At 40.8% G+C, this 19900-nt stretch overlaps 1 protein-coding gene across 1 annotated transcript; it reads right to left on the minus strand.

Moving 5' to 3' along the window:
* Positions 1 to 15727: 15727 nt before the first annotated feature.
* On the minus strand, positions 15728 to 17704 carry LOC115170840 (ferritin, middle subunit-like). Its single transcript, XM_029727168.1, has 4 exons — positions 17437 to 17704; positions 16942 to 17088; positions 16588 to 16713; positions 15728 to 16102 (listed from the first exon to the last, which is right to left on the minus strand). The coding sequence occupies exons 1-4, from the start codon at positions 17536 to 17538 to the stop codon at positions 15947 to 15949; spliced, it is 531 nt and encodes a 176-aa protein (XP_029583028.1). The 5' UTR covers positions 17539 to 17704; the 3' UTR covers positions 15728 to 15946.
* Positions 17705 to 19900: the final 2196 nt, after the last annotated feature.

The raw sequence follows: 19900 nt of genomic DNA on the forward strand, positions 1-19900 counted from the left end.
TCCCTCTATTTATTGTTCCGAACGGAACGCGTCAGTGAACTCCACCCTCACAGAGCGTAGCCAATCACCTTTAGAATTTCAACAGGAACTAGGCGGATCATTTGACGACGAGCCCACTGATACACCTCATGACCTAAAGCAATGATTATTTATTATATTAACAAGAGAGACGAGTGACAACTCTAACAATGGAAATACATGTGTTCAACGATTGAAGACAGGCAAGATTCTAACCAATGAGAGGGCAGGAACGCGTGTAAACAACACGCACAACTAAACGTCGTTTTTCTCAATGTTACCGGAATGCAACGTGCACCAATTTACAATATATATGTCGGCGTTTGTAAAAGCTTTTCAAAATCCTTACGTAATTTGACACTCTGTTATATACCTCCACACATAAATGGCTTTATCTCACGCAGACAAATTTTGGGCGGAGTAAATGCTCTCGCCTTGACCTCTTCATCTCGGTCTGTAATTTAATTTGTTTATTACAAAGTAACATTTTAATGGAAACGTCTAAAGAAGTAGTATCAGCCAAAAGCAATGCTACAGTGCAGGTCTAACGATAGAGGTTATTGTTGAAAAAGGTGTGTGTGTTATATCCAGAATTTGAACACATTCTAATATTGGGCTAATTGAGAAATAGTCTATGTCTACATTTGATTTAGGATATAAAAGGAATTGAACTATGAGACGCAGTTCTGTAAACTTCTGTTTAATTCTCTAAGAGCACATGTTCCAAGAGCACATGTAGCTTAATTATGTACCTTTTCCAATATGCAGTCAAAAGAATAATTGTAGGGTTTATCACACTTTTTTCATATCAATTCAATTTTCAGTATGAGGTATGGGAATACAGTAGTGGACAGAGAAAGAAAGGCTGGCTTTTGTAGAAATGGTATTTGATGATAGACCTTTCGGTTTCAAATGACATATTGTAGTTGACAAATGGTCTATCAAAGTTGATTACATTAGCCTAGAAATAACTACACAGAATCAGTAGCTACATACATCTAACAATACATAGGTTATTAAGCTAAAACTGTGAAGTGGAAAACTTTTTACAGCTAATGAAAATCAAAGACCACAGTAATAAAGTAACCTTCCTAACAACTTCAGTTCACATGACCTGATCTTCCACAACTGTTGACAGGGTGCTTTCAGGGTGCTGGGTTATTGTTCAATACATCCCTGTAGTTGCAACATCACTGGTATTCAAAAGAACTAGAGCTGTGTTCGAATACTCATACTAACTGCACTAACCATACTAAATGTGATGTAAGTGAAGTATGTAGTATGGTTATTGGTCATAGTATGGATATAGTTAGTATGCCAGAAGTTCCTCGATGTCGTACTAAATTAGCCAAAATTGACATTTTTTCCGTGCTTTCAGGGCCCATAATGCAATTCTTCAGAAAACGGGCGTGGCCTCCCAACGGTTTCAGATTTTAAGAAAATGTCGGAAAATATGCAGCCGAAGTCCAACGAGAGTGGATACAATTTCATTGCTTTAACTAACTATGACAAATGTTAAGAAAATGTTCAGTGATGTAATTAATTTTCAAATAAGTTACGTTACAATCCTTTAACAACGCTATACTTACGAACCGCATAGCATATCGTTACAGTAGTATGTACTGTTATGTTAGCTAGCTACCTAACATACATTTAGTTTGCTATTAAGACATCAGGCTTAGCTAAGTGGCATAGTCAATGTGCGTTCTCAATGGACATAGTTAATTTGCTCTGGCTATCTACTCCGATTTCAGAGCACTCTCATCTGAGTTTGCCAAAGCGCAGATTAATTGATGAATTTACAAACGTAACACCCATTGAATATAACCGGTGTCAGTAAATGTCTGCAAAAAAAGAGTCATTAAATTGTTGCCAGCACCACAGTTACAGTCACCAATGCTCTGGATAACATGAAAGCAGCCTAACCAGCTCTGCTAGGGTGAGAAAAATGGTCAGAGTGAAGTGTTCTCTCATTTGTGTCTGGAAGTAGCTAGCAAGCTAGCCAAAGTTAGCCAGTTAGCTTGGGTGCTTGACTGCCGTTGTGAGGTCAGAACGCTTGGATGAACCCTACTCCTTGGCTAGAGCGTCCAGTGTGGGCTCTGAATGCTCAGAGAGCAAAACACTTTGAATTTATGAACGGACAATCTGACAACGCTCTGAATTTACAAAACGCCCAGAGCGTACTCTGGCACTCCAGATTGAATTTACAAACACATCTGAAATCGTATGATGTCTAGCTAGTAATTTGTTATGCTAACAACCTAGCAAGAGGTTGCATATCAACAGCATCAGCTTCCGGTAGACTGGCGAAGCGCTAGTAAGCTCAACTAAAAGTTTACTGTTCTATTACAGTATACTCAAATGTAACCTTTATTTAACTAGGCAAGTCAGTTAAGAACAAATTCTTATTTTCAATGACGGCCTACTCCAGCCAAACCCGGACGACGCTGGACCCAATCACAGTCAGATATGATACAGCCTGGATTCAAACCTGGTACTATAGTGACGTCGTTTGCACTGAGATGGAGTGCCTTAGACCGCTGCGCCACTCGGGAGCCCTATGAACTAGTAGTATGCAGTATGTACTCTTTACGTATATAATATACAGTATGTTAGTATGGGTATTCAAACACAGCTTAGGTATTCTTCTTCTGGGGCAGTATGCATCAAACCTCTCAGAGTAAGAGTGCCGATTTAGGATCAGTTTAGCCTTTTAGATCACATTGAATAAGCTCCTCCCCCCAGCCTCCACTGATTTATACAGCCCCTGGTCTTTCCTGGCCTAGTATGTGAGGATAGGACCCCCTTTCTCCTAAAATGTAAGCCAAAACAAGCTCTATCTATCAGTTTGTCATAGCTACTATCTAGGTTCATTGTTTATTGAAAAATTATGAAGCTGCTTCAAATGGGGGTAAGGGTCTTCAACATAGATAATCCTTGAAGTATGTGCCCTGCTCTATGTTACTTTGATCAACTGTTCTAGACTGAACCTCACTTTATAGTGTAATGTTTTCATTATGAGAGCAAACAAAGAATAGGAGACAATGAGTCAAAGCCTCTTCAGGCTGTTGGGAGTGACAGTAGACTTATGCTTAAACCTTTGTTACAAAAAGGGCTGTGACATACTTGGCATTCCTTTTTTTTGCTAAAAGGGACATCACTTTTTGACTAAATGATGTGTCATGCTTAAAGGATAAGTTTGGGTGAGCATATAAGGCGAATGTCTAGCATCCCAATGGTTGCTTGTAACTCATCACAGACAACCTTAGCTTTTGTTTTCTAATTATCAACTTTGCAATGATTTGCTACTTTTTATCTACTTTTAAACTACTGAGCATGTTAGCTAACCCTTCCCCTAACCATAACCGTAATCCTTTAACCTGTTAAGGACAGACCGCCTGCGGAACCCCTAGCCGACAGCCAATGGCATCGCACGGCGCGAAATACAAAACCAACTAAAATACCACAATTCAATTTTCTCAAACAATCAACTATTTTACACCATTTTAAAGACAAGTCTCTCGTTAATCTAACCACATTGTCCGATTTCAAAAAGGCTTTACAGCGAAAGCAAAACATTAGATTATGTTAGGAGAGTACCCCGCCAAAAATAATCACACAGCCATTTTCAAAGCAAGCATGTATGTCACAAAAAACAAAACCACAGCTAAATGCAGCACTAACTTCTGATGATCTTCATCAGATGACACTCTTAGGACATTATGTTATCCAATACATGCATGTTTTGTTCAATCAAGTTCATATTTATATCAAAAACCAGCTTTTTACAATAGCATGTGATGTTCAGAACTAGCATACCCAATTACTAGCATTACTAAATTACTCACGATAAACGTTCACAAAAAACATAACAATTATTTTAAGAATTATAGATACAGAACTCCTTTAAGCACATTTTGCAATATTCTGAGTAGATAGCTCGGCCATCACAGGCTAGCTAATTTGACACCCACCAAGTTTGGTGCTCACTAAACTCAGAATTATTATAAGAAAAATTGGATTACCTTTGCTGTTCTTCATCAGCATACACTCACAGGACTTCTACTTCAACAACAAATGTTGTTTTGGTTCGAAATAATCCATAGTTATATTGAAATAGCTCCATTTTGTTCGTGCGTTGACGTTACCATCCGAAGGGTGACGCGCGACCGCATTTCATGACAAAAAATGTCAAAATATTCCATTACCGTACTTCGAAGCATGTCAAACGCTGTTTAAAATCCATTTTTATGCTTTTTTTCTCATAAAATAGCGATAATATTCCAACCGGGCGACGTTGTATTCATTCAAAGACTGAAAGAACAAAATGGAGTAGTCTCGTGGATGCGCATCTCCAGTGTCACTGTCCCCATGCAGGCCAGTAACAAACAGAGCTGCTGTACTTAGCCCAGAGACTGCAGACCTCTCATTCCACTTTCTGGTGCCTTCTGAGAGCCAATGGAAGCCTTAGAAAATGTCACGTTACAGCACAGATGCTGTATTTTTGATAGAGAGGCTACAGAAAGACAATACATTGTCAGACAGGGCACTTCCTGTATGGAATCTTCTCAGGTTTTGGCCTGCCATATGAGTTCTGTTATACTCACAGACACCATTCAAACAGTTTTAGAAACGTTAGAGTGTTTTCTATCCAAATCTACTAATTATACGCATATTCTAGTTTCTGGGCAGGAGTAGTCGCGAGATTAAATCGGGTACGTTTTTAATCCGGCCGTGAAAATACTGCCCCCTATCCCAAACAGGTTAACCTAACTCCTAACCTTAACCTTAGACCTAACCTTAACCCTTAACCCCTAGCCTAGCTAACTTTAGCCACCTAGCTAACATTAGCACCTACCCACCGAGCTAACGTTAGCCACAACAAATTGGAATTCGTAACATATCATATGTTTAGCAATTCGTAACATATTGTACAAATTACAATTGGTAAAATATAATATGAAATGGATGATGGACATCCACAAATTAATACATACATACAAAATATATCATACTAATTGGAGTACCTCAAATTAAATTTTACTATGTAACGTCAAACCTCTGAGTCCAGGTTGTTCTAAGTGACCTTATTTTAGCAGATGGGCAAACATAGCATTAAAATTGAAATTGACAATGAATTGTCTTAATTTTTTTATTCAAATATTTTCTGTAATGTTCAACCCCGAGAACCTGTGTTAAGTTGTTACGGTCACGCCCGGGTCCATCATGTGACCAGCCGCACAAAGTTATAAACAGTGAGTAATACTGTAAATGGTTAACCATTACATAACTCTTTCTATTGAAGTTCTGAAGGGTGACACAGCGTTTTTAGTCTGTACTCTTTCCCCCTTCCCCTCTCTCCCTATTGCTTCCTCCCTCCCACTATTATTACCAGGGGCACAACTTTGGTTTTAGATGTGGGGGGACATATAAATTGATATGTTTAGGGTCGAGAAACACTGCAAACAGCTTACCCGACTGCTCGGAGGCATCCGCATGGTCCTAAAGCACACAATTGCCTCGTTTTGTATCATCAAATCAAATCAAATTTATTTATATAGTCCTTCGTATATCAGCTGAAATCTCAAAGTGCTGTACAGAAACCCAGCCTAAAACCCCAAACAGCAAGCAATGCATGTGAAAGAGGCACGGTGGCTAGGAAAAACTCCCTAGGAAAAACTCCCTAGAAAGGCCAAAAACCTAGGAAGAAACCTAGAGAGGAACCAGTCTATGAGGGGTGGCCAGTCCTCTTCTGGCTGTGCCGGGTGGATATTATAACCGAACATGGTCAAGATGTTAAAATGTTCATAAATGACCAGCATGGTCAAATAATAATAATCATTGTAGTTGTCGAGGGTGCAACAAGCACGTCCGGTGAACAGGTCAGGGTTCCGTAGCCGCAGGCAGAACAGTTGAAACTGGAGCAGCAGCATGGCCAGGTGGACTGGGGACAGCAAGGAGTCATCATGCCAGGTAGTCCCGAGGCATGGTCCTAGGGCTCAGGTCCTCCGAGAGAAAGAAAGAAAGAGAGAAAGAGAGAATTAGAGAGAGCATATTTAAATTCACACAGGACACCGGATAAGGCAAGAGAATACTCCAGATGAAACAGATTGACCCTAGCCCCCCGGCACATAAACTACTGCAGCATAAATACTGGAGGCTGAGACAGGAGGGATCAGAAGACACTGTGGCCCCATCCGATGATACCCCCGGACAGGGCCAAACAGGCAGGATATAACCCCACCCACTTTGCCAAAGCACAGCCCCCACACCACTAGAGGGATGTCTACAACCACCAACTTACCGTCCGAAGACAAGGCCGAGTATAGCCCACAAAATCTCCGCCATGGCACAACCCAAGGGGGGGCCGCCAACCCAGACAGGAAGACCACGTCAGTGACTCAACCCACTCAAGTGACGCACCCCTCCCATGGATGGCATGGAAGAACACCAGTAAGTCAGTGACTCAGCCCCTGTAATAGGGTTAGAGGCAGAGAATCCCAGTGGAAAGAGGGGAACCGGCAAGGCATTCCAATGATAAAACTTGGGGGGGACAAAAATGCATGTCCCCCTTGTCTCCAGTGAAATTTGCACCTCTACTTATTCCTGTCATTACCTCCTGTTGGTTCTAATACAGTGTGGACTGACTCAGGCTCTGCCCTGGCTGTATTTCTGCCTTGTTGTTGTGACTCAGCATTCTGGAGTCTCAAGCAGAGACGGAAGAGGAAGCGAGACAGCCCACTCCTTCATCCCCCCCCCCCCCCCACTATCGCATTGTTGTCTGCTTAAGGACCCACCTCCTTAAGCAGACAGTGGTAAACGGCCTGAGTGAACGATCTTCATTTATCCACCATCGTTGTTCTAGAGGTAGTTCTGTTCTGTTATCACAGTGACAATGGTGGAAGGAGGTGGGGTTTTGTGACTGCAGAAACAGACATGAGGGGTGATAAATGGGCAAAGACCGGCTGATACCAGATTTGAAGAAAAGGAAAAAGGGAAGAAGGAGAGAACAGCAGGAACATATACTATACTATGTAACTTACATATACTGTGTAACTTACTAAGGCATTTTTAAACAAATAGCTGTGAATGGTTGTTTCTGGTGAATTTAAGGGAAAATACAACTTTTCTGAAAATGTTGTCAATGTAGTCAATCAGTACTCAAATACCAATATTTTTCTGTATTACTTTAAACTGCTGGTCTAACTCTAACAGTTCAGAAAGTCACCACCAATGTCAAAACCCATTATTCTATTTTTGTTCCCTTCACCATGTTTGGGTAGTACATGGTCTGGAAATGACTAATTTATTTATACATATTCGTCTCTTTCTTTATTGAGATATCAAGTTATGAATGAGAGGGAGGTGACAGAAAGGTAGAGGAATACAGATATGAAGGCGTAGGCAGGGTTTGAATCCATGCTGCAAAGGGCCATGTGCAGCATTACCACTAGATCAGACTATGACACAACATTATTAATGTCTAATACTCAATTAACTTAATAGGAGTCGATGCACTCAAAGTCAAGAAACTGCTGACATGATTACACAATTTAATTGCTGTATCAATTCATTAAAAAGTATACATACATACATGGTTGTAAAGGAAATCATGTCCAGTCCTAATGAGCTGAAGATTCTATCATGAATAAAATTAAACAAGTATTGTGTTAGTCTACCTGAAAACAGAGAGGCTGATTACTTTGTTGTAGTGAAAGTGAACTGGGATAGAAATACATTATCAATCCAATTAAAGTGAGTGTTGTGATGCCAACTTTGGACCAACTACATTGAGTGTAAAGGCTTGGATAGGCCTATGGCTCAGAATATGGAATAGAGTGTGAATGGTGGGCTACTCTCTCAAGTATTAATTCAAATATGCAGTACCCTATAGGTTGTGGGCAGAAGCCGAAAAACGTGAAGTTGATCGATCCCCATCGAGGAGGAGCAGATTTCTATATTTGACAGTAAAACATTCTTATAATAACTATAAAATGTGTTGGCACCTTCAATTCTTGCACATTGTCTCATAGAAATAACAGTTTAACACTGCTTCTATCTAGGATGTAAACACAGTCTCAAATGAGGTCTGAAAACTCAAACTGCTTGCTGTATGTGTTTGATGAACTCCCAAAGACTGAAATAAGATAAACATCTGTTTTTGAGTGCACTTGAAATATTCAGCATGCAATACAAATTGTCCTATGAAGAGGTAACTCCGTTCACCATTTAGATTTTTTTTTTAAGCTATCCGATGTTAGTTTGACTAGCCTAGCCTGCTAATGTAAATGTAAATTTGCCTGCTCATGAGGCTTGTGTTTCATTAGCTATCTTTCAGTGACATTTTTTGTTGTTGTCATGTTTTGACCTGACTATGTCTCTTTTCAAGTAACAAGCTGCAGGCTTGAAGATACATTCAATCATAGAGTTTGCGTAGAAAGCCAAGCAAAAGTGTTTAGATATAAAGATGTGTGTGTCATGTATGCTAGAATGTACGTTTAAAAACGAAGTTGCATATGCAAATTAGCCAACACAGCATATCCTACACATATATACTGTAGCATACCTTGCAATACAATGTTCTCTAAAAAAACAACTGGGGAAAATGTATAAAATTTGGTCTGCAATAAGAGAACCAGAGTTTGATTTCTAAACCAGATGAGTTCTCAAGTGTCAGCAACTGCCCAATACCATGATGGGCAGGCATGCGTAATGTTGGAGGCGTTGGAGAATGATAAAGAATCTGCAGGATTACAGAAGAAGCGGTTGAGTTTGAGATTGAGCAAAACCTGCAAAGAAAAGGCAACACGCAAATGCACAAAGACTAAAGATAACTCAGTAAGATATATTTATTTACTATCATCTGTGTTTTCTCTGGTATTTCTAGAACCACCTGCAACTGGAAACGGACATGTTTAAGATAACTGGTTTCCAGAATTGGGAACAAAGAGAGTACTGCCAATACCAGGTTAGTTGTAGAATCTATTGCAGTGTTTTGATTAGGCAAACCTGTAATGTCCAGAAATGCTGGATAACAACAATCTTCAGTTATATCATATCTAGTGTAGCTACAATCTATGGATTTTTTTGCCATGGGCAGAGAGAAAGAATTCGCTATATTAGAGCTCAGGGACTCTTAACAGATGGGTAAATCAACTTTTTTTCTACAAATATTTGTATTAATATTAACAAAATGTGAAGTTTATATTTTGACAGACCAAAGTATCAGCTATTAACACCATGTAAAGGAACAACCTATTTTTTCATTAAATGCAACTAAGTGGATTTATGTCAATTCTGTCAGACACCATAAAAGTCATTTCATTTGTACAATTATTGTCCAACAAGTGTTCAATGGCCTTGATTGTTTAATGCTAACATTAGATCATTCATAAATGTTTAATACAAATCTCCCAACATATTTTTGTTTTGTTTTATAGCTATATTAAATGCTCCAGGGCTAATTTACTTAGCAATCTGGCATGGTTTTCTAGATTTTGAACATAAAAGATGAATTAAGAAGCTAACATTATCCCTTAGGTCTAGCACAGCAAATACATTAATTGTTGAACCATATGTTGCAGAACAGTGATTACAATATTCATTCAGAATATTGACAACAACAAAAAAATCTATCTTATTATGGGGGTTAGTTCCTCTGTAGAGATGGGAGAACCTTCCAGAAGGAGAACCATCTCTGCAGCACCAATCAGGCCTTTATGGTAGAGTGGCCAGACAGAAGCCACTTCTCAGTAAAAGGCACATGACAACCCATTTGGAGTTTGCCAAAATGCACCTAAAGGACTCTTAGTATAAGAGCACAGGGCGAGACCCAGATGCAGACACGGGAGGCAGATGGTTTGAGTCTCTGATATTTATTAGTATCCAAGGGGCAGGCAAGAGAATGGTCGTGGACAGGCAAAAAGATCATAACAAAGTCAGAGTCCAGGAGGTACAGAGTGGCAGGCAGGCTCGAGGTCAAGTCAGGCAGGCAGGTTCAGAGTCAGGGCAGGCAAGGGTCAAAACCAGGAGGACAGGCAAAAAAGAGATAAGAAAAAGCAGTGGCATGAGAAAAACACGCGGGTTAACTTGATATTACGAACTGGCACAGAGAGACAGGAAACACAGGGATAAATACACCAGGGAAAATAATTGACCCCTGGAGGGGGTGGAGAAAATCACAAGAACAGGTGAAACAGATCAGGGCGTGACACATAGACCATGAGAAATAAGATTCTCTGGTCTGATGAAACCAAGACTGAACTCTTTGGCCTGAATGCAGGGTGTCACGTCTGGAGGAAACCTGGCACCATCCCTATGGTGAATCATGGTGATGGCAGCATCATGCTGTGGGAATGTTTTTCAGTGGCAGGGGACTGGGAGACTAGTAAGGATCGAGGGAAAGATGAACAAAGAAAAGTACAGAGAGATCCTTGATGAAAACCTGCTCCAGAGCATTCAGGACCTCAGACTGGGGGCGAAGGTGCACCTTCCAACAGGACAACGACCCTAAGCACACAGCAGAGACAACGCAGGAGTGGCTTCGGGACAAGTCTCTGTGAATGTCCTTAAGTGGCCCAGACAGAGCCCGGACTTGAACCCGATCGAACATCTCTGGAGAGAACTGAATATAGCTGTGTAGCGACTCTCTCCATCCAACCTGACAGAGCTTTAGAGGATCTGCAGAGAAGAATGGGAGAAACACCCCAAGTTCAGGTGTGCCAAGCGTGTAGTGTCACTGAGTAAAGGGTCTGAATACTTATGTAAATGTGATATTTCCGTATTTATTTATTTTTATATAGATTTGCAAAAATGTCTGAAAACCTGTTTTTGCTGTGCCATTATGGCGTATTGATGAGGGGGAAAAAACAATTAAGCAGTTTTAGAATAAGGCTTTAAAGTCACAAAATGTGGAAAAAGTCAAGGGGTCTGAATACTTTCTGAATGCACTGTATATGGCCATTAAGGCCAGATGGTTCTTCAAGATGTTTAGACGTTCATAGGTGACCAGCAGTGGCAAATAATAATCACAGTGGTTATAGAGGACGCAACAGGTCAGCACCTCAGGAGTAAATGTCAGTTGGCTTGTCATAGCCGAGCATTCAAAGGTTGAGAGGTCGATAGAGACAGAGGAGAAACGAAACAGCAGGTCCCGGGATAAGGTAACATGTCAGGTGAACAGGTCAGAGTTCCATAGCTGCAGGCAGAACAGCAGAAACTGGAGCAGCAGCACAACCAGGTGGACTGGGGAGTCTTCAGGACAGGTAGTTCTGAGGCATGGTCATAGGGCTCAAGTCCTCTGGGGGGGGATTGGAGCATACAGATAAGACAGGATAATTACACAAGCCCCGCCGCACGTAGACTATTGCAGCATATACAGTACCAACCAAAAGTTCAAGGGTTTTTCTTTCCACAATGTAGAATAATAGTGAAGACATCAAATCTATGAAAAAACATGTATGGAATGATGTAGTAACCAAAAAAGTGTTAAACACATCAAAATATATTTCAAATTTTAGATTCTTCAAAGTAGCCACGCTTTGCCTTGATGACAACTTTGCACACTCTTGGCATTCTCTCAACCAGCTTCACCTGGAATGCTTTTCCAACAGTCTTGAAGGAGTTCCCACATATGCTGAGCACTTGTTGGCTGCTTTTCCTTCATTCTGCAGTCCAACTCATCCTAAACCATCACAATTTGGTAATTGGTATTTTATTAGGATCCCCATTAGCTGTTGCGATAGCAGCAGATACTCTTCCTGGGGTCCACATGAAACAAAACAATACAGAACATCAATAGACAGGAGCAGCTCAAGGACAGAACTACATAAAAAAAATGTAAAGGCACACGTTTCCTACATATCAATGCATACACACAAACTGTCTAGGTCAAATAAGGGAGAGGCTTTGTGCCGTGAGGTGTTGCTTTATCTGTTTTTTGGGTTGAGGTTGGGTGAATGTGTTGACTGACCATCATGTCTTAGAGTAATGATGGACTGTCATTTCTCTGCTTTTTGGGCTGCTGTTGCCATAATATAGACTGGTCTTTTACCACATAGGGCTATATTCTGTATACCACCCCTACCGTAATGCACAAATGCATTAAGAAGGAAAGAAATTCCACAAATTAACTTTTACGAAGGCACACCTGTTATTTGAAATGCATTCCAGGTGACTAACTCATGGAGCTGGTTGAGAGAATGCCAAGAATGTTCAAAGCTGTAATCAAGGCAATGGGTGGCTACTTTGAAGAATCTCAAAAATAAAATATATTTTGATTTGTTTAACACTTTTTTTGGTTAGTACATGATTCCATATGTGTTACTTCATAGTTTTGATGTCTTCACTATTATTCTACAATGTAAAATAAAGAAAAACCCTTGAATGAGTAGCAGTGTCCAAACTTTTGACTGGTACTATTTTCTGGAGACTGAGACAGGGGTGGTCTGGGGTAATTTCCTCACTAACAATCACCTCTTTCAGTTGTCGGGTGTTGAGAGCCACCATGTTCCCACAGATTAATTGTGAATGGACAGAATATGCCAGCTGCTGGAGCGAAATAGACCTGCTATTGTTCCTTGTTAGATCGTGAACGTCCCACACCTGAATGTGATGTTGAAAATTATTTGAAAATAAGTCTGTTAATTCATAGATATTTATCAAAATAAAGCCATGTTCCAATGCATGTCAAGGGAACCGGAAGTGAGACGTGTAGGCTTGCCTTGGTGTGAGGTTTTGATAACCATGTAGATCTCTCTCGGACAAGGTGACTTTTATCAATAGACTCACTGAATAAATGTGTTTGGCACTTTATAAAGATGAAACGATCTCCTGCTGCTACCCGAAGCCAAGGTATATTGAAGTTCCTGAAAAGGTTAGTCCAGTAATGTTTGTTGGCATATTATTTTATTTACAAATGTTTGTCGTGCAAATTTCACTGTCTTAAAAATAAAAAATAAATAAACATGTTTGTCCAACCATAACACATGGATGGCTAATGCAGAAAGAATGAATTGATGGATTCTAGCTAACACAACCAGAACTTTCACATGTACAGAGACAGGCAGCTATCATGGCATCAGTCTTTTTCGACTAGCTAGTGTATAGTGACACCTACTGATATGAACTGGTAATGCACGTTTGGTTAGAATAGTGCAATAGAATGAATGACATTCAATAAAATCTACTTCATGAAAAGGGGATATTATTTTCAATGAAAATGTTGAAAGTAGTTGATTTATTGATTGAATAATTGGATTTTACAGGAAAGAATAGTGAGCCCTAGTAAACAAACCTCTGGTGGACCAGATGGAGACCAGGACAACAATAGGTTAGTGCTTTTATGACTTGAGCATTAAAAAAAGTGATTACAACGTGTACTGTCTTCATTGTAACTCTGCCTTTCATAAATCTTCTAGAATGAATAATTGTAGAAGAGCACTGTAATCAGATTAACAAATAATAGCTATTATGTCATAACATTTAAACCTGTCTGTCAATTGCTTAACATTGTGCGTAGAGGGAAATATATATTTAAAGACATTGTAACTTTTCTTTGCATAACGCTCATTCCTGCTATAGAAGTTAATTAAACACAAGAGTATGCTGTCCATTGAAGTTGTTGTCTCTGGCTCTTTTGGTGTCAGATTCAGAATGAGTAACAGCAAGGTTTGTGGTAGTTTGAAAGAGTTTGATCCACCTTAGGCCACGAGTGTTTCCAATCCACATAACCTTCCTACGAATAGGACCCAGAGTTAAACCTGACCAGGTCATGAGATCAGGAAACACTATACACATCAGCTACCACAGCAGGTGAAATCACTGCAACACTTAAGAGCTGCAGTCAGTTTCAGAATGGGTGGCAAGAAATAAGTTGGTCCTAAATATTTTAATTTCAAAAACTAAAGGAATTGTATTTGGGACATAAAATTAAAACACTAAACCCTTGTAATGAATAATGTGGAAATGTATCAAGTTGAGACTAAACTTCTGTCATGGTCAAAACATATTGATACAACAGTAGCTAAGATGGGGATAGGTCTGTCCATGATAAAGCACTGCTCTGCCTCTTAACAACTCTATCAAGGTAGGTTCTACAGGCCCTTGTTTTGTCGCACCTGGACTTCTGTCCAATTGTGTGGTCAGGTGCCACAAAGGACTTAGGAAAATTACAATTGGCCCAGAACTGGGCAGCACGGCTCACCCTTAAATGTACACAGAGAGCTAACATTATTATGAATGTCAATCTCTCATGGCTCAGAGTAGAGGAGAGATTGACTTCATCACTACACAACTCAGACACCAATGCATACCCCACAAGACATGCCACCAGATCTCTTCACAGTCCCCAAGTCCAGAACAGACAATGGGAGGTGCACAGTACTACATAGAGCCATGACATGGCTACTATTCCACATCAAGTAACTCATGCAAGCAGTAAAATCATATTTTAAGAAATAGATAAAAATACACGAGACAGCAGGGACTGTGAAGAGACACATAGGCACAAACACGATAACATATACACTATAGACACACAATGGATTTTGTGTTGTAGATATGTGGTAGTAGAGTAGTGGCCTGAGGGCAAACCCTTAATGTGTTGTGAAATCTGTTTAGTAATGTAATGTTAGTTTTATTGTATAGAACTGCCTTTATTTTGCTGGACCCCGTGAAGAGTAACTGCTGCCTTGACAGCAGCTAATAGGGATCATAACAAATACAAACGTTGGTAAATTACGGAATTTACTAATGAATCAGATGCCATCTAGTGGCCTTTTTGGATTTGTCAGATTATCACAAATCTCTGGCCCTGTGTGGCCTCATCACATTTAAAATATATTTTCAAACATGACAAAGCTGCTAAACATTATCCTAAATATAAACCATCTTAGTGAATAACAGCCTTTTAATAAAATATACTCAATTATTTTACCATGTCAATACTTCTTGATTGTAAATGGTGGCAGTTCTGAAAAAAATTTCAATTATTTACAATGCCATTGCTGATTAGACGCTTTTCTCGTTAGGCTATTTTCCCCTTTAACCAAATGGTGTACCCACTAGATACTCATTTACTATATGGACACATTACATGTCTAGCAATATCTTTCAGTTTAAGAATTAAAGTTCAGCTTGCCTGTTAATTACCAAAATGAAAGTCTTCAGTAATTTACCAGTAGCTTTACAACCATATGACAGCTCCAATAAGCCCCTTATGGTGAACTAGAGGCTTGGAGAATCACTACTATTTTGAGTATTCAGTTCATAGTTTGCTGTAGGGGAACTATGGACATTACCACCTGAAACAAACAAAATGAGTAAAGATTTGTCAGTAAGAGCCGTACTTCCCATCTCTAGAGAAATGCACCATAACAGCTGGCTAACTGATTTACCGAGCAGAACACAAGGGTTTGATTGCCCTCTAATAAACTTGTGATGCAGAGTAAGTCTACATCAACTGTAGTTACCCATTTCACACTTAAGGACCTAGAGTTGACAGTTGGGCCTTTAACTTGTAATAATGCCATGTCAATTATAGTAGAGGACACGCTCTGTGGAGGATGTAATATCCTTTATAAACCTCATGTTAAACTTTTCCTATTGTTATGACCCTCAGTAGGTCTACAATTGTCAGTATTCATCACTAGGAAATTGAGATGCTCAGTAAGACGGATCAAAGAAGCTGAATAGACTGTTACAACATCCATTACTACAGGTCAACACTTTTTATTGTTATTGTTTTACAAGACACCTTGCCTCAAATACAATAGTGTTGTCAACAAAAACACCTCAATGTTACAGCTGTGTTGCACTGCACCAGTTCAACACTCTCCCCTCAATATAAATGCAAAGCCAGTAGGATCTATCAGAGAAGCCAGGAGTCCTGGTCTGAGGCTGGATGCCGTAGCCTGGGGATGGAAGTGGTTTAGCTCTGGTCTCCCAGGGTGTGCTTGTCAAACAGGTACTCTGCCATCTTGTTGTTGACAGCATCCATCTTGGTGAGGTTGGTGATGTGGTCACCCAGCTTCTTAATGGCCTCCACCTGCTCATTCAGGTAATGGGTCTCCAGGAAGTCACACAGCTAAAGAGGGAAAACACAGGTCAGACAAGAGAATAACTACAGACTACTGTAGATACAGTAACACACAAGAGCCTGGTGGTAATGGCATAAGTGCAGATAATGTGTTCACAGCTTTTTTAACTAGGCAAGTCAGTTAAGATTAAGTTCTTATCTACAATGAGATCCTAAGAGGAACAGTGGGTTAACTGCCTTGTTCAGGGACAGAACATCTCTACCTTGTCAGCTAGGGGATTCAATCCAGCAACCTTTATTACTGGCCCAACGCTCTAACCACTAGACAACCAGCCACCATTTATGCAAACTTATGCATTAGCAGCATTGTGTGTATAGTGCGCATCTGTGGACTATTGTGTGCGTGTGAAGAAGCAGGTCACACAATCCTGTGTCATTAGTTATCAGAGCTACAACATCCTGCTCATCTCCTGGGACAGTACCTGTATTCTATGTGATATAGACATGTGATGTGCAGATCCACCATAACTTACATGGGGGTCAACCTTGTCAGAGGCAATCTTGTGCAGGTCCAGCAGGGCCTGGTTCACATTCTTCTCCAGCTGCAGAGCACACTGCATGGCCTCCAGCCCATTGCCCCACTCATCACGTTCTGGCTTCTACACAGGACAGAGAGAACACAGAAGTGTTAGGGACTACTAGCAGACATTAAGGTTAGGATAAAGTGAACAGAGTTACACCCCTCACACTGTCAGTTCAGTGGTTAGAGGCAGTATGTTCAAGACTACTCCAGGTTCTCTAGATCAACTTAACGCTGTAGACACTCCTCCATGGAGTAAAGACATTTCTATCAGTCTAAATATGTTTTTAGATGTTCAGGGGCTCACCTTGATGTCCTGGAGTAAAATGCGTCCACCTCTCTTGTTCTGGAAGGAGAGTAGCTTGTCGGCGTGCTCCCGCTCCTCGTCGCTGTTCTCCTTGAAGAAATGCGCGAAGCCAGGCAGAGCCACATCGTCACGGGAGAAATAGAAAGCCTGGGTGGATAAACATAAGTGTGGTGGTTAGGAAAAAAAAATGACATGCCTTACGTGACTCGGCATTCTGTTCTTGTTGTTGCAACTAAACTTGATGCCAATTAACCCGTCAAGGAGTTGTTACGCGCTCTGTCCAAGGTAGGATAGATTCCCGGCTTCATTTGAATGCTATATCTACCTGAAAACTCTTAATTGCAAAGTAAACCTCAAATATGAACTAGAGGGAGTTACATTTCTTGACTTAATTGTCTAGGCTTGTAGAAAAGTCAGGTGAAAAATGGCATTTAGGCCCAGGAATAATAATACACAGGTAGATCAACTAAACGGTCATCTTGGTAGACTCCTTACCATTGAAGTGTAGGTGAAGGAGGCAAACATCTCCATGTTGATCATCCGGTTGATGGCAGCTTCGCAATCGTGGTGATAGTTCTGGCGGATCTGAGACTCCATCTTGGCAGATTTTCTTTTATATCAAAATGAAATATACAAAAATAAAGTTCCTTCGACTATTTTGCTATTACAGTTAAAGTTAGTGTTACGTTATCAATGCGGGACGAAGGCAGAGGAGTTCCGTTCAATCACTGTTGAAGCAAGAACTTCTTCATGCGTCTTCTCAGACTTGTGAACTGGAAGGAGCCTTGTTCCCTCTATTTATTGTTCCGAACGGAACGCGTCAGTGAACTCCACCCTCACAGAGCGTAGCCAATCACCTTTAGAATTTCAACAGGAACTAGGCGGATCATTTGACGACGAGCCCACTGATACACCTCATGACCTAAAGCAATGATTATTTATTATATTAACAAGAGAGACGAGTGACCACTCTAACAATGGAAATACATGTGTTCAACGATTGAAGACAGGCAAGATTCTAACCAATGAGAGGGCAGGAACGCGTGTAAACAACACGCACAACTAAACGTCGTTTTTCTCAAAGTTGCCGGAATGCAACGTGCATCAACATATAATATATATGTCGGCGTTTGTAAAAGCTTTTGTAAAAGCTTAAACATTACGGAACTTCTATTCGATCAAAATCTTTAACTAATTTGACACTCTGTTATTTACCTCCACACATAAATGTCATTATCTCACGCGGACAGATTTTGGGCGGAGTAAATGCTCTCGCCTTGACCTCTTCATCTCGGTCTGTTATTTTTTTTTTACTTGTTATTACGGTCACGACCGGGTCAATCATGTGACCAGCCGCACAAAGTTATAAACAGTAAGTAATACTGTAAATGGGTAACCATTACATAACTCTTTCAATTTAAGTTCTGGAGGGTGACACAGTGTTTTAAGTCTGTACTCTTTCCCCCTCCCCCTCTCTCCCTATTGCTCCCTCCCGCTATTATTACCAGGGGCGCAACTTTGGTTTTAGATGTGGGGGGACATATATATTTATATTTTTTGAACCTCCTGAGACGGGCCGCAGTCCGGAACCTCCAGCGACGGCCCGCTTTCCGGACCCTCCAGCAACGGCCTGCAGTCCAGAGTCTTCAGCAGCGGCCCGCAGTCCAGAACCTCCAGCGGCGGTCTGCAGTACAGAGCCTCTGGCGATGATCTACGGTCCGGTTCCTCCTCCGACGATCCACGGTCCGGTGGCACAAAAGCAGAGGGGTCAGCGGGCGGAGCGGGGGTTACGCCCCGAACCGGAGCCGCCTCCTCTGTTGGAGGATCCGCAGGATGAGAAGGTTCTGCTTACTGCACCAGAGCCACCATAGACATTTGTCACCCTCCCTAACCCTCCCTTTTTTTTGGACCACATTCTTAGAGTGGTGATGGGGGTGAAGGCAACTTTTGATGAGAAGGCCTCTCTCCCCCTTGTTGCAAGGAGAGCAGGGTGGAGCTCAGGCTTGTTCTTTCTAATTGTGTCAACAATGGGGATCTTCCTCTTCAGGATCTGCTGCCAGTGTTCATAAGAGAAGAAGAATTTGTCACACGTGACATTGTGACTCCTCAGTCCATCTGTCACATCAAGCACAACCCGCATCCCCTGCCTCTTCTCTGGGCCTCCACCGGTCGGCTTCCCTGTGTAGACTTGCATCTTCCAAGCGTAGCTGGATTGTGCGTCACAGGCCACCCATATCTTGATGCCAACCTGAAGATCACTGACTTCATGATTCGACATTTCCCAGTTGTCTTGAAAGCACCATAAATCCAGAGAATGCCAGAATTTGATGGCAAAGTTTGATGAGAAATTTTGCCCACAAAGGACCACCGTGCCACCTTCCTTGTATTTAGCATAAAGCATAACGGACCAAAGTGCTGTTATAGATCACTGTATGTAATCCGATTTTTTATTTGATTCCAAATCTTAAAATAACAATGTGTAGGCACTTCCTTTTCGCCATTTTCTTCAAAAAAATGTAGGCCTATTGCATACCCTCTCATACCCCCTCAATTCCATTACTGGTTTTAACAGGCCTTCACTGACATGGAGGAAGGCTATTTAAAGAGTGCATGGTGAGTAGAGGAATTGAATGACAAATCTATGGATATAGCAGCCTATAGCCTAATTCTGTCTGTCAAACAGGTAGAGCTACCTCTTATTTCTTAAATAGGAAGAAATAGGCTCCAACACAAAGCCCTCTTGTTGTTAGTGAAGTATAATTAAATGAAGACGGTTTAAATGAATTATTCCTACTCTTATTTGCCTATTTTCAGCACCATCAGCTGTCCATTTCCAATTGATTGTGCCGTGACTGCTGCTTCAAGTTTCAGCATCACAATGTAAGTAACTAAAATCTGGCTTATTGTGATGTCAATAACTTGGATAAATACATCATGGGCAAGAAACAAAGTTTTTCTT

Source organism: Salmo trutta, chromosome 32, assembly GCF_901001165.1.
Source record: "Salmo trutta chromosome 32, fSalTru1.1, whole genome shotgun sequence".
Classification (NCBI taxonomy): Eukaryota; Metazoa; Chordata; class Actinopteri; order Salmoniformes; family Salmonidae; genus Salmo; species Salmo trutta.

Bases quoted from the DNA above. Each gene is read 5' to 3' on its own strand.
- LOC115170840 (XM_029727168.1), bottom strand. From the start codon at position 17,538: ATGGAGTCTCAGATCCGCCAGAACTATCACCACGATTGCGAAGCTGCC. The intron at 17,089-17,436 runs GTAAGGAGTCTA...TTATCCACCCAG, and splicing joins CCTTCACCTACACTTCAATG to GCTTTCTATTTCTCCCGTGA. The intron at 16,103-16,587 runs GTAAGTTATGGT...TTCCCTCTTTAG, and splicing joins CTGACAAGGTTGACCCCCAT to CTGTGTGACTTCCTGGAGAC.